General features: G+C 28.7%; 2 protein-coding genes across 3 annotated transcripts; both read right to left on the bottom strand.

Annotated features, from left to right (window-relative positions):
- Nucleotides 1-480: 480 nt before the first annotated feature.
- LOC103568746 (jerky protein homolog-like) lies at nucleotides 481-5,751 on the bottom strand. Of its 2 annotated transcripts, XM_008545706.2 has the most exons (4): nucleotides 5,288-5,751; nucleotides 3,938-5,151; nucleotides 3,731-3,859; nucleotides 481-2,224 (listed from the first exon to the last, which is right to left on the bottom strand). In XM_008545706.2, the coding sequence occupies exons 2-4, from the start codon at nucleotides 5,136-5,138 to the stop codon at nucleotides 1,959-1,961; spliced, it is 1,596 nt and encodes a 531-aa protein (XP_008543928.2). In that variant the 5' UTR covers nucleotides 5,139-5,151; nucleotides 5,288-5,751; the 3' UTR covers nucleotides 481-1,958. The 2 variants fall into 2 exon arrangements, with proteins under 2 accessions (XP_008543928.2, XP_053594972.1); XM_053738997.1 differs by having other exon boundaries at nucleotides 3,731-5,151; nucleotides 5,288-5,750.
- A 738-nt stretch (nucleotides 5,752-6,489) lies between these two features.
- On the bottom strand, nucleotides 6,490-8,915 carry LOC103568734 (cathepsin L). The gene is made up of 6 exons (XM_014443016.2): nucleotides 8,579-8,915; nucleotides 8,017-8,161; nucleotides 7,728-7,880; nucleotides 7,420-7,638; nucleotides 6,979-7,336; nucleotides 6,490-6,907 (listed from the first exon to the last, which is right to left on the bottom strand). The coding sequence occupies exons 2-6, from the start codon at nucleotides 8,110-8,112 to the stop codon at nucleotides 6,699-6,701; spliced, it is 1,035 nt and encodes a 344-aa protein (XP_014298502.1). The 5' UTR covers nucleotides 8,113-8,161; nucleotides 8,579-8,915; the 3' UTR covers nucleotides 6,490-6,698.
- Nucleotides 8,916-14,758: the final 5,843 nt, after the last annotated feature.

A 14,758-nucleotide genomic window follows, 5' to 3' on the forward strand; every position in this document is an offset into this window, starting at 1 on the left:
ATAGTGACCATATTTTTATTAGTGATTTTCAAATATAGAGACATTTTTTATAGGGATTTTTTGTTATTCACTTATTTTACAATACATATTTATAATTTTACATTTTATTAATATACATATATTTTTAATTATTGAATTTTTTTTTTACAACTTTTTATTTTTATATTTTTACATTTGTATGAAAGTAGTCATATACATTTTTATTTTGAGACATTTTTTTTTTACCGACTCTATGCTACCGCTCAAGAATTATTAGCCAGTATTGGGCTTGCTGAAGCTGGCCCCCATCAATTTTGATTTTCACACTTTTTTAATTTTTCAATGCTCCAATCGTTTGTTCATCGTTTGTTCGTTATTGTGTTATGGTACATCATGTACCGTACATGTAATACTACTATTAGGGAAAAACCGACCTGCCACCTATCACCATAAAATAAACCAAATTAAAAAAAAAAAAAAGACGTGTGGCACTCGGGGACTGCCGCGGTAAAGCTATTGCATAGCATTTTGTATCAACTTATGCAATTATAATTATTTATTTATTTTATTTATGCAGTATTTATTTTCCTTTGATATTAATTCAAGTTACACTTTTTGAGCGTGGTGACCGATAAGAAAACAAATTTTTCTTTTATTAAATAAATAACAAGTTAATATTGTTTAAAATATTTTTGTTATTTTACAATACATGTGGGTTTTATTATCTTACAGTAGCTGTTGGTTATTCAGGAATATTTATCATTGAAACGTGAGCGTGAGGTTTTTTCGTTACGGAATTTCTGGATTCGGTCCCCGCGCTCAAGGCCCGCGATAGAAGCTATGCAATAGCTTAAAAAAAAATTTACAGATGTTTATTAAATATTATTTTAATTGAAGAATAAAATGAATTTATCGAAAGATGTTCTGGGTCAAATATCATGTCAAGAAGAAATTGATAAAAGTACCACGGTATAGCTGATGAGATGTTTGCCTTGTCGTTGGTCACATTGTCACATACAATCGGTAATAAAACAGAGTTGATTGAAAAATAGTTGAGCTAATATTTATTCATAAAATTTTAATAACTGTTTACCAAATATACATCTATACTTAATTAAGTTTTTACTGTGAAATTAATATATTCATTTAAAATATTTGGAGACAAAAAAAAAATAAATAAAATCATAATTGTCACGTTATTGCATTCGCGACAATGCTTTTTCGGCGTTTCACGAAAAATAAATATTTTATTAATAAAGATGTATATTTTTTGCAAAATCAATGTACACAATTAATGACAGTTATAGGTTATGAATTTTGTTTTGATTTTTTGGCAGAATTTGTCCCTACCTAAACTACTGCCACTAACAAATTTTGTCTTAAGTGCGATATGGAAAAAGACTAATTTCACATATTTATTATATGTAATAATTAATATAATAGTAATTTGATCTCTTTTCAATTCTATAAATTATATTTATTTAATTTCTAATATACTGCAGTAAATTTAAATTTATTTATTGATAACGCATATCTGCAATTTACAAAATCGAATAAAATATAATAGATGCTCTTCAATAAGCTTTGAGAAAAGTACAAAAAAAAAAAAAGTAATAAATAATTATAAAAATATAATTAATTCAGCGTATTTATTAATAGTTTTGAGTAGTCTCAACTTTGATGACAGTGCACTAAGCGGACAATTTATTTATTTTTAAATTTAAAAATTCAAACTAATAAAAAATAACTTTGGAAAATACATGTAGAGAACTTTTAAAAATTTGTTCAAGTGAATTTTAAAATCATTTTCTCAATAATGAATTTAATAATCTAAAAATTTTAAAATTGTAAGCTGTCAGTATCATAATTTACAGATTAAACGAATTAACTTATAATAATCTTTGACTTAACTTTATAAATAAATTATTTTTATTAAGTAAAATCATATTAATGATATTTTTAAATTTATCAAGAGTTAATTACTTTGAATTTACCACCAAAGACATAATTTCAGTTTTTATTTTATGTAAGCTAACAATTGTGTCAAGAGATAATTTAAAATTATTTGAAAATTTGATAACTTTTTCAATGGCATTTAATGCTTCTGGTCCAGATACTGAATTATCTTTAACAAATTCTGCTCTTTCATTAGTGCTATCCAAATTCTTATCATTCTCATTTATTTCTTCGCTCTGGTTTTTTGAAAGGTTAATGATTCCTTGATCCTTAAGAGATTTTTCGAAATCTTTAGATAAAAAAGAAAAAAAAGATTTAAAAAAATTATTTATTGAAAAACACATGTTACTATATACTAGTACTTTTAAATTTACATTGAATCTACACCAACAATTAGATTGCACTAAAAAAGATGCGAACAATCTAATTGTATTGAATCGCTTCAAATCTTCCCGCGATGCAGAAATAAAATTATTGTTTGTCGATTCAAAAAGATTCGAAAAATTTAATCGTATTGAATCTTTTTGAATCGACAAATAATAATTTAATTTTTGAATCGTGGGGAGATTTGAAAAGATTTTGGAATTAAAAAAAAACCGATTCGAATCGATTTTAAACGATTTAAAAAAACATTAAGTTAATTTTCAAAAATTCGGTAAGTTATTGGTTTCACCCAGATTTGACCGATTGAGATGGTTGAGGTGGCGATCGAAAGAGTTTGTTGGCCGTCAACTTTTCTGGAAATTTCTCATCGATCGATTAAATGGACTTTAAGATATAGAAGAAATACACGAAAAAAAAATTTTTTTGTCAGTTTTTTCTAAATTTGTCAGAAATGGCTCGATCGATCGATTTCTAAATCTAAATCGTTCTAGCACTCAATAAAACGCGTTGATTGCCACCTCAATCGGTTAATTCGTCCGGGAAATATCGTTGAAGACAGAAATGGTAAAAAACGTTTTTTTTTCGAAAAGAAAGGCATACAGAAGTTCATACTCAAGGAGCTTGAAAGCTGTGGGATGTTTTGGGGCTGGCCCGCAGGATCAACTGATAGACGGATTTTTTTTTCTTAATTTGTTAATAACAATTGCAATGTTTTATGTACTAATAAATCCTGAAGATAGATTTTTCTAGACGTCATTCCGAATCTAGTAAGCTATCGCTCATATTTCTAAGAGCTTTATATCTATTTTGTGTGTTTTTGAACTTGTTGACTAGACTGACGTTGCCGTGTTCACTGGGTAGTTAGGTATTAAATTACACTTTTTATACATATGTTAGATATATTTTTTATAGTTTTTTAATGAATTTTTTTTATGGGGCGAATAATTCTAGTTCCGAGAAATTTTTAATTTCTTCAAACAAGAAAATGCAATATTGCCACAAAAAAGTAACACATCTTTCTTCTTGAAACAAATAAAAATTTTTCTACTAAGTATCAAAACATGTTGACTTGAGGATAAAAAATTTTGATTCACGATAATTAATTACTTGGTGCAAGAAAATTTTGATTTTGCGAATCGTTAAAAAGTATAATTTCAAAAGTATTCGTAACAATTCGAAAAATTGAATCGTTTTGAATTGTTTCAAGTCTCTTTATGAAGCAGAAATTCAACTATTATTTGTTGATTCACAAGTATTTACAACTATTTGAAATATCAAATCGATTTGAATTGTTTCTTTTAATCAGGGATATGTGCAAGCGTAACAAGAATAGTACTATTCGTCTACTTGAAAAGAAAGTGATAGAGAAAAGTACCCCAATCCCTTTTATTTTCCTGAAATAAATCATTACCTTCTCCATCATTCTGTTCAATCCAATCCTTAACAGACTGTAATCTTATATTTTTGTAAACGTCAATTTTTTGTAAAACTCTCAATACATCTCCATAGGTTAATTCTTCATCAATCATATCTTCTTCAGCTGAGAAAATAAAATCGTGACTATTTATAGTGTCTGAACTAACAAATTCAAAAGAATTTGGTAAATTTTCAATTTTACACTCAACAGGCCATATTTTTTTCCAGCACTTGTATATTGATTCTTGTTTCACTGCTTCCCAAGCTTCATTCACCCAATAAATTGCCTCTTTAATCGTAACGTCTGTTAACAGAGTAGGTAATTCAACGTTGTCTTGTTTTTTACTCACTAATGCTAGAGTTAAAATATATTTATATCGCCGTTTAACTGCTTCAAGAATACCTTGACCTAGAGGTTGTATTAATGCCATAACATTTGATGGAAAGATAACAGTTTCCATACTATTTACTTTTAAATGCAGATGAGCTCTGCAATCATTGACCAGAAGGACAGCTCTCAAAGGCAAATTTTCTTTTGTTAAATATCTAGTTACTTTTGGTACAAATTCATTTTTGAACCATTCTTCAAATATCTCAGTATCCATTGACGCTTTTGTTTGATGCCTATAGTATACAGGTAAATGATTTTTAGGAATTCCATCTAAAGCTTTAGGGTTCTTAGTATTACCAATTATAACTAATGGTAATTTAAATGTACCATCAGCATTACAACAAACCGTAACTGTCAAGCGATCAACGTTTGTTTTTAAACTACTTAATTCAGATTCTTCTTCCCTGCTGAACATCATCATAGGAAGTGATTTATAATTTAATGGAGTATCAACAAGATTAAAAACTTGTTTTCTTGATAGTCCTTCAGATTGCACGTCATTTCGAAATTTGGTTATAAATTCTTCAGCAGCTTCTTGATCTCTTAATAATTTTTCCTTATTAGTCGTCTGTAGTTTTATGTTATATCTGTTCTTCCAGTTTCGTAACCAACCGTCGCTAGCACTAAACTTTGTTTTGCAATTCATTTTTTCATGTAAATCAAGAGCTCGTTGCTTTAACATTGTTCCCGTTACAAAATCACCTGTTCTTCTTGATTCACATAACCAAATGTAAAGTGCTTCATCAACTTCAGCATTTAATGCTTGACGTCGACGTTTACGCTGAACTATATGTTCTATTAAACTGTCTTCAAGTTCCTTACGATTTTTTTTCCATTTTCTTACAGTACTAGCATTAACATTTATTTCTTTTAAAATATTATTCAAAGGTTCACTTTCTAAACGGTCTATTATTTCTAACTTTTCTTTTATGGAAAAATTTTTGCACTTTCTTTTCAATTCTTTTTTTTTATCATCACTTTCGGATAATTTATTAACGGTAGGCTTCTCCATTTTTTTTTACATTCTAAAATTATTAATATTTACATGATTATTAGAAAAAAAAATATATATATATATATATATATATATATATATAATTTCAAACAATTTTCCATTTAACCTCAAAATTAGTATAAAAATATAAATTTTCTAATACTTACTGCAACACTATCAATTGATATCACTTAAACTAACAATAAAACAGCAAAAACGTACTTCTAGTGTCTAATTAGATTATTTAATGACTAGTTATAATAAAAGTATTTACGCAAGATATATTATAATCAAAGTCCAATAAGTGCTGATCCAATAAGTACAGATTTCCCCTCAATTGTTAACCACACTACAAATTATACAGTGACGTAGCTCCCAATCGAAGCTTCATATTTGTATGTGTGTATGTGTACATGTATATGTGCATTGTTCATGTGATGTAATAGCGCATCGTTATAGTTTACTTTTTTAAAGGAGAAGGGGAATTTCATAAGTGCATTTTATCAGAAAATTTTTCCTCCATCGACTACCATCCGTATTTATTGGACTGGAACTATATTTGTTTTGATCATGTAAGTGCCATTTTTAGGAATTTCTTCTCCTCCATCAAATACAAACGAGTACTTATTGTAATTTAATTTAATTGTATTAATATAGAAAAGCAGATATTATACGATTTTAGTCATGTGTATTTAATTCTTTAAAATAAGATTCATTAATTAATTTATTATAATAATGGAATTGAAAATAATGCGCGTATTGATTTTTCACATCTTTAAGTACGCATTTATAAATTTTTATTTTATTTACATTTCATTTTTTTATTCTAAAATTTTTTAAATTGCCAATTGTCAGCTGCATCCACACTCATTCATTTTTATGAATTATAATTTTTTCCCAAAAACTATAATATAAGATATATATTAATTTATTAACGTTTTCCGCAATTTACATATTAAAAACACAATTCAGTGGCAGTATCACGGTGGGAAAAAAATAAAAAAGAATAATAAAGATAAAAAAAAAATCTTGCAAATATATATATTTTTATTTTTACTTTCTAGTTTCAAATTTTTGCTTTATCTTGCATTTCTACTTGAATTGTTTCTTTGAAATTTTTTAGATAGCCACCAAAAAAGTTTATTGAATTAGAATAACCATTTACTAGCTTGGAAACCATGACATACAAGGGCATAATTTACTGCCGTAGTACAGAAATGTCCTAGCAGTATCTTATATTTTACAGGCTGAACTTTAAATGATCAAACGAATTAAATTAAAAAAAAAAAAAATTTATTTTATATTTATGGGAATACATTATGTTTAAGTTTTTAATTTTAAAATTTCAATAACGAAAAGTTCTTTAGAAAAACTTTTATTTTTAACTTTATATAATCATAAATTCATGATATTTTAAAAAAATTAATTACAAAGTAAAATATACTTTAAAAATTAAAATTGTATATAATAATCGTCATGGATAATAGAAACATAGTTTTTAGTGTTTCTATTTAAGTTATTGTGAGAGTTATCTCATAATCTTTCAATGGATTAATTAAAAATATAAAAATGATTACACTAGACAAGAGGGTAACTAGCTGAGGATGCAATTCCACATTGGTTGTTTTTATTACGAGACATCTTAATGTATCCTTTCTCACCCCATTTTTCTCCCCAGCTGTTTTTAACAAGCCAGTAGTCTATTCCATTTTCATCAGTACCATAACCGACAACTAGAACACCATGGTCTAATTGGTCACTAGAACATTCCTCCTCATCATAGACACCTGTACAAATTAAAGAAAACATTTTAATTTAATAAATAATAAAAGAAGATAATCAAAACTAAATATAGTACCTTCAGAATAAAATTGGAAAGATCGTTGGGAAGCATCAATAGCGACAGAAACTGGTCCTATTGTTGCAACAGCTTTTTTTAAACTTTCTTCATCACCTTGAGGAATATCAACGTATCCAACGTCATCAGCTCCGTTGTTTCGTGGATTATAACGACATTTGTCATCTTCTGCCTCATACGGATAAGTTTTTTCAGTGTCAATTCCTTTATTATCTTTTATATACTGGAATGCTTGATCCATTAAACCACCGTTACAACCATTATTACCATACTTTCCAGAACAATCAATCAAATTTTGTTCACTTAATGATGTGAGAACGCCAGACTTTCTATAATGTTGTCCTTCTAAAGCACCTGTCTGTCAACAGAAAATAAAAAATTGTTAATGATTCGATAAAAATTAATACATTAGATTATTCAAAATAGAATTCTATTTATTACTGTAGAGAATGCCCAACATGAACCACAATGGCCTTGATCTTTTACTGGCGTAACAGCCCCTTTATGTCTCCAGTCAACGGATTTTGGAAACTCAACATGTTCTGGTGGAATAAATGTTGCTCCACGGCTTAGACCTCCACTACGTTGTAAAGAAGATCTTAAATTTGTATCTATAGTTTTATTAAATCCATTCATCACACGAATAAAATCGTGATGGAGCTAAATCAATAAATAAAATACTTTTTAATACATTATTTATATTTATTTCTTAATAATTGATAATTTAATTAACTATATTATATATATACCATATCTCCAAATTTGTTAAGAGCAAGTTTGTAAGAGACCAAGCCTTTCTCATATTTAGCATTGTGTTGAGCAACTTTATGTTTATTATCCATGTAAATTTTCATTCTAAAACCTTCTTCTATATCATTCTCATATTGCTTGTTATGTTGAATCTAAATCAAATAATAATAATAATAATAATAATAATAATAATAATAATAATAATAATAATAATAATAATAATAATAATAATAATAATAATAATAATATTAATAATGATGAAATATTTTTAAAATCATCAAACTGTACCTTGAAAGTATTCCATTCTTCTTTAACAAGATCGTAAACTGAAATAGCCTGTATGGTACCAATAAGTACCATTAGCATAAATAAAACAGTCTTCATGACTGATTATTTAACAGGAATCAAATTGTAAATAAAAAAAATATAAAACCTGAAAGGAAAAATAATTGAATAACTTTTAGGATTTAATAATCGATATTTATTGAAAAAATAAATTCATATCAAGATCAAAGTTTCTTTGTTACGCGATGACTCATCCAACTTCATTGTCATTTGTTACAGCGAAAGGTTATTTATTGTAGTGTATTATTTTTAATTTAAAAAAATTTTCCATTATTATATCAATTAAAGATTACTAATAACACGTCACAAAGCGATGTATAATTTATAATTGATTATTTAATTTTATTTATAAATTAATAATAATAAAAAAAAGGTGTATCGATAATTTTGTAAACTGCGCACTTAATAATATAGATATACATAACTATTTTTAAATAAATATCGACTTTTTATGACTGTTAAAAGTAAGTGATAAAAAATAATTATTTTTATAAGTAGAATTTACCTCAGTAAAAAATTTATTAAACAACTTAAGATGTGTTGACGACAACTGTCAAACTGGCACTGAGGGAAATGCAACTATGCTACGTTTTATTTATATTGTTTGTCTACTGAACTACTACAAACTATAAGTATTACACTATACTATAATTTAAGAGTAAGATGGCCTGAGAATAAAAAGTAAGTATAATATGCACCTCAATGGTTAGTCTCTATTATTATTAAAAAAAAAATCTCAGTCATGTATTTATATTACACCAATAAAAAATATTTCCTGGAACTCTATCTACAGAATATGAATCACAACACTGTTTACGTTATGTATATTTACTGAGGTTTAGCATTTGTCAAAACGATAATCGAATTTCATATTAAGTGTTCATATTACCCGCTATCGCATCACGTGTGCCTACTCCTGACTATCTTTTCCTCCCCCTTTTTTTTTAATAATCCCAAACGACAAGAAAATTTTCCAATGGTTTTTTTTTTTAATTCTAATTTGTTTCCATAATATTAATTAATGTAATTAGTTATAAATAAATAATACATGATATTACACTAATCATTATAAAACTATTACAAAATTTTAGAGAGACGCTTTAACCGAGAAAACAATCAAAAAATATTATTCTAATTATAAAACTAAAGTTTAAGTTGTAAAAAAATTGTTTACTTCCCAAACGGCACAAAGAAAAATTGTTTCTTTTTTGTTGAATTTAAGTTAAAAATTGGTTAGATGATAGCAAATTGTTGCTTTAAGCTTAACAAAAAGTCAAAAATTTTTTTGTACTGTTGAGGATTTATAATTTATGGGGTAATTACAAAAAAAATAATCTTTTTTAAATCATAAAAAAAGATTGAATCATATGTATATTACGTATAATTGGTAATATGACTATTCATCATTAGATGTTTATTAATTGCTCATGTGACTGACAATCTACATGTTATCGTTTATAACCCATATTTCATATCATTGATAAATAAAGTCTTGCTAAACTATTTTATTTTTATATTTTTTAGTAAGCAAAAAATTAAAAACATTGAAATAACAAAAAAATTGTCGAGATAGCTATTTTTATTTTTTGTGATGAATCAAATACAATTTTTTTTTATTAATAATAAAAAGAAACTAGCAAACAACATGTTCTATTATTTATCTAAATTCGGATATGACGTACTATTTTCTAAAACGACACCAAATTCATAACTGAAAAAATAATTACAGTAAATTCTATCTGAAATTACACTTTTAGGGGTACCTATTATAACAGTACAATTATAAATGGGCGGTGATTAACAATTTTATAACCAATGACAGCCGAGTTTCATCTCTTAAAATCTTTTGTTGTTAAAAAAAGTAGTGGTGAGACGGTAAAATATTGAGGGGAACGTAACAAGAAATAGATTTCTGTATCTATATAGAGTTAACGGAAGTTTGACATAACATTGACCTTGATGACACGCGTGTAAAATTAAAAAACAAAGAAAATATACAACAATAAGTTTTCAAAACTTTAGTTTATTTCAACCAAACTATATTGTATACTGTTTTAAGACTACGAACCAATTCTCATACGCTTTTAGAGAGTTCTAGTCTTTTTTTCTCTACCCTGCTGACTCTGCTTAAAAAAAAAGATAGATTCTCGTAGCTGTAATACCTCAAGGTTACTAGAATAGGGAGGTTGGGTCAACCATTATCCCAATGTTAAATTTTGTCACTGATCCTTTTCTAGGGATAAATGCCGGTCTACCAATCAGCTTTCCCAAGGCATTTGGATGAATTAATTTTCAATATTCTACAGAGATTGGATCTGTACTCTATAGGTAATAGAAAGTAAAAACTAAGCGCGATAGATAAGAAGCAGCAAATGGTAATAATTTTATATATTAAATTTGGAAGTTAAATGCCGCTGATTTATATAAAGAGTGTAGGGAAAATATTTCAATAAAAAATAATTATTTTCAAATTTAATTTTGCCAAACTTTGCAATTAACTAAACTAAATTTGAAAAAAAAAAAAAAAAAAAACATGGAGCAAGTATATGATCGTTCAAAAATTTTCAGGAAAAGAAATTTTTTTTTTTTTAATGGGGTTCTTTTTATCTCAAAATAAGTTACTAACTAAAGATTTTCATGAAAAAAAAATCGGTCTGTTGGTTGACCCTGCGGGCCAGCCCCAAAACTTCCCGCATATTTCGAGCTCTTCGAGCTCGAAAATACTTTTGTATCCTTTTGTTTTCGAGAAAAAAACGTTTTTCACGATTTTTTCTCAAACGATATCTCCCGAACAAATAAACCGATTAAGACGGTTAGATGGCAATCGACGCGTTTTATTGAGTTCTACAACTGATCAGATTTTGAAATTGATTTATTGAGTCGTTTTTGAAAAATTTCGAGAATACTAAAAATTTTTTTTTTTTTTTTAATTCTTTCGACAACGGTTTCTCTTGAACGAATTAACCAATTTTGATGTTTGGGGTGGCATTCGACGCAGCTTATGAAGCTTCAAAGCCCAGTTGATTTTGGAATCAATTCATCAAGCACATAAAAAGATCCAAAAGAAACATTTTTGAAAAAAGTTTATCTTTGGAATATCTCTGAACGAGCCTTGCCGATCGAACTCAATTTTTTCAGCTTTTAGATATTGACAAGCCGCGTCGAATGACACCTTGAGAATCAAAATCGGTTCATCCGTTTAAAAGTTACAGATATTTACATACATACATACGTACGTACGTACGTACATACATACATACATACACTCGGACATCATCGTGAAATTAGTCAGGATAACTTCCTAGAATCTCAAAACGTCAAGATCTCTTAGAAATTCGATTTTCGAAAATCGGACTGAAACCAATAACTTCCCGAATTTTTGAAAATTTGAAATTTTCTTGGTGGGAAGTTAAAAATTTTATAAAACTTCTTAGACAACGATAATTTCATTATAAAATGAAATTAAAAATTTCAATCAACATTAAGTCTTTTATACAAAGCGAAAAGACTACGTTGATTAATTTTATATGAATTTACAAAATTGAAAAACGTCAAAGCTGAGTAAGAAAAATCTGGGCGTCGGTTGACCCTGCGGGCCAGCCCCAAAACTTCCCGCTGTTTTCGACCTCAAAGAGCTCGAAAACATTAGTGTAGATATATTTTCGAGCTCTTCGAGCTCGAAAATGCTATCACATGCAATTGTTTTTTTACGATCTTTTCAAGCTCTAACAAGCTACCTGTTATGCTGAAGTTTGAAAATTTAAGAATCGAAAATCATCAATGAAGCGGTTTTTAAAATTTAGTTCCTGATTATGTTCAGTAAAATAAGTGTATTGAGGCAGAAATCAATGTCAGGGATCAAAATCAAGATTTAAATAAGTTTTGACTCATGTAAGAAACAATAAAATATGAAACATCCGATAAAAATATTAAAAACTACGTTTTATCGATTTTTTTGTTGATAATATGATTTAAACTAAAAACCAAGTTCGATGACATTATATGATCAAAAGAAACCATAAAAAAGATGAGTTGGTATGATATCAGGCACATTTTAGTACGTTATATTATGATTTATCCGGAAAAAATAACATAAAATGTTATTTTTTTAACTTTTCAACGCCGATATCTTTTGAACTAATCAATCGATTTTGATAGTTGACGTAGCAATCGGTGCGTTCTATTGAATTCTAGAGCTGATTAAAATTTGAAATTGATCGCGTCAGTCGTTTCGAAAATATTTAGAAAAAACCGTTTTTCACCATTTCTTTCTCCTGCGATAACTCTCGAACGAATTATCCGATTTTGATGTTTGAGGTGGCAATCGACGCGTTTTATTGAGTAATAGAGCTGATTAGATTTTGAAGTCGATCGTATAAGTCGTTTTTGAGAAACCAATAAAAAACTAAAAAAAAAATTTTTTTTTTTTCGTAATTCGCAAATATTTTCGAGTCTATTCGATCAAATAATCTGAAATTTTCAGGAAAGTTAATGGGCAACAAGCTCTTTCGATTGCCACCTCAACCGTCCAAATCGATTCATTAGTTCAAAAATTACAAAGAGTTTACACACACACACACACACACACACACACACACACACACACACACACACACACACACACACACACACACACACACACACACACACACACACACACACACACACACACACACACACACACACACACACACACACACACACACATATACACACACTCGGACATCATTCTGAAAATAGTCAGAATAGCTTCCTAGGACCTCAAAACGTCGACATCTGATGAAAACTCGATTTTCGAAAATCGGGGTGAAAACAATAACTTCCCGAAATTTTTGAAAATCGTCGATTTTCTTAGCGGGAAGTTAAAAAAAATTTTTCTTTCAGCATAAGCCAGTGAGTCCTGATTTTCTATAGATTTTCTTAAGCATTGATCCTAGCTGAAACTACTGTCTTGATCGAATTTTCGAGTCATTGGAGAAATCAGAGAAGTCGTTTAAAAGAATGCTAGCATATGGACGTAAGGGAAAAAATTTTTAACTTCCCGCCTAGAAAATTAAATATATTAAAAAAAAAGGGAAGTCGGCTTTGCCTCGGCCAACAATTACATGTGGTCTGAGACTTTTCTTATTTTACTGGCCTAGGTATATAATATATTATTTATCAAATGTACCTAAAGTTGAATCGAGTTTACCATTTTATAGTGTCTTTCGATCACTACATATTTTATTGCAATCGTTTTGTTAGTTTAAGTAATATTATCAAGAAAATATTTTGTCTATTATAACGCTTTGATTTGATTCAACTCATTGAACTTTCTATTTTAATCGCATTTGGCTGTCTGAATCTGGAACCCGACTTTAACTATAAAAAAATTTGAAATATAACTAACTTTTTTTTATTAAGTCTACAGAGCCATTAATATTCATTACAATATTTTGTATATACTTTGTAAAGTGTTACGTTCCCGTAATATTTTATTGATTAAATTAAATTAATTATTTTTAATAAATTAATTTTATTCAATGTAACGGAAATCGGTTACGATAAGAGAGTCGCCGTGGCTCGCGGGTAGTCAAAACAGATGACGATGCATGAGACCCGGGCCACGACGATTCTCTCACAGGGAACCTGAGATGCAGCGTCAACATTTTGTCAACTTTATTGGCTCTACTATATTTTTTATAATGACTAAATAGTCAGTCTTACGAGAGAGCTCATGGAGCTCGAACCTCTGCTCTCCATTATTAATAAATTATACAATTAATCCTAATTTAATTCAACCTTATTTTGGGGTGCCGATTGGCACCCCCAATATTTTCACCTACACCATGGCCGTCCATAATATTATTACCACCAAGGGGCGAGCGCTTATCAGCTGTTCCACCCTGTCCTATAACCCTGAGCGCTCAACAGCAGTTCGGGTTTCCCTCAAATTTCCTGCCGATTTTCCTACCATTCACCTGCTATTGTAAAAATAATTATATGGAGTTGGAACCGGCATCGAAAGTACTTAAAATCGCGAAAAACAATTAAAATTAATAATTAATAAAATAATCGACGACCACGGCCCACCAGGGGTCTATAGACACTTTAATGAGGCCAAACCTGGACATTAATAGAAAATTAAATATTCAAAAATATTTTAATTAATATTGGAAATTATCCAGTATGTAACAAAAGCATGAACTAATTTTTTACAATTTTTATTCAGTCCGTCATCATTTTTCGTAGGAATTTTTATTCAGAAGAATTCGATTATTGTTTTCATTTTTCCTACAAGCAAAACTACCCGGATAAAAATTATTGCTCATAAATGTATTATTAAACATGATACCGTGTTTTCTGTACCATGCATGATCCCGTGGTTTTTTAATTTTTTTAAGAATTATATGAAAGTTTTGAATATTAAAGTAACGGCATCTACCCTGATAGCCAAGTTGGTGAGAAACTGATGAGAAACTTGCAGCCGCAACTGGAACCAAGTTGACCGCCAACAGTTGGTACCTCCAATAGTTGATGGACATTTTCTAAGAAAGTTGGTGGCAAAAAATGTAAATCCAAAAAGTTGACGATCACTTCCTGAGAAAGTTGGTGGCAAAAGTTGCTTGCAAAAGTTGGCAATCATAAGTTGACGGTAAATTTCTTTTCAATTTCCTCAGAAACTTGCATTCCAGTTGCGGCTCCA

The sequence above is a fragment of the Microplitis demolitor genome, chromosome 5, assembly GCF_026212275.2.
Source record: "Microplitis demolitor isolate Queensland-Clemson2020A chromosome 5, iyMicDemo2.1a, whole genome shotgun sequence".
Classification (NCBI taxonomy): domain Eukaryota; kingdom Metazoa; phylum Arthropoda; class Insecta; order Hymenoptera; family Braconidae; genus Microplitis; species Microplitis demolitor.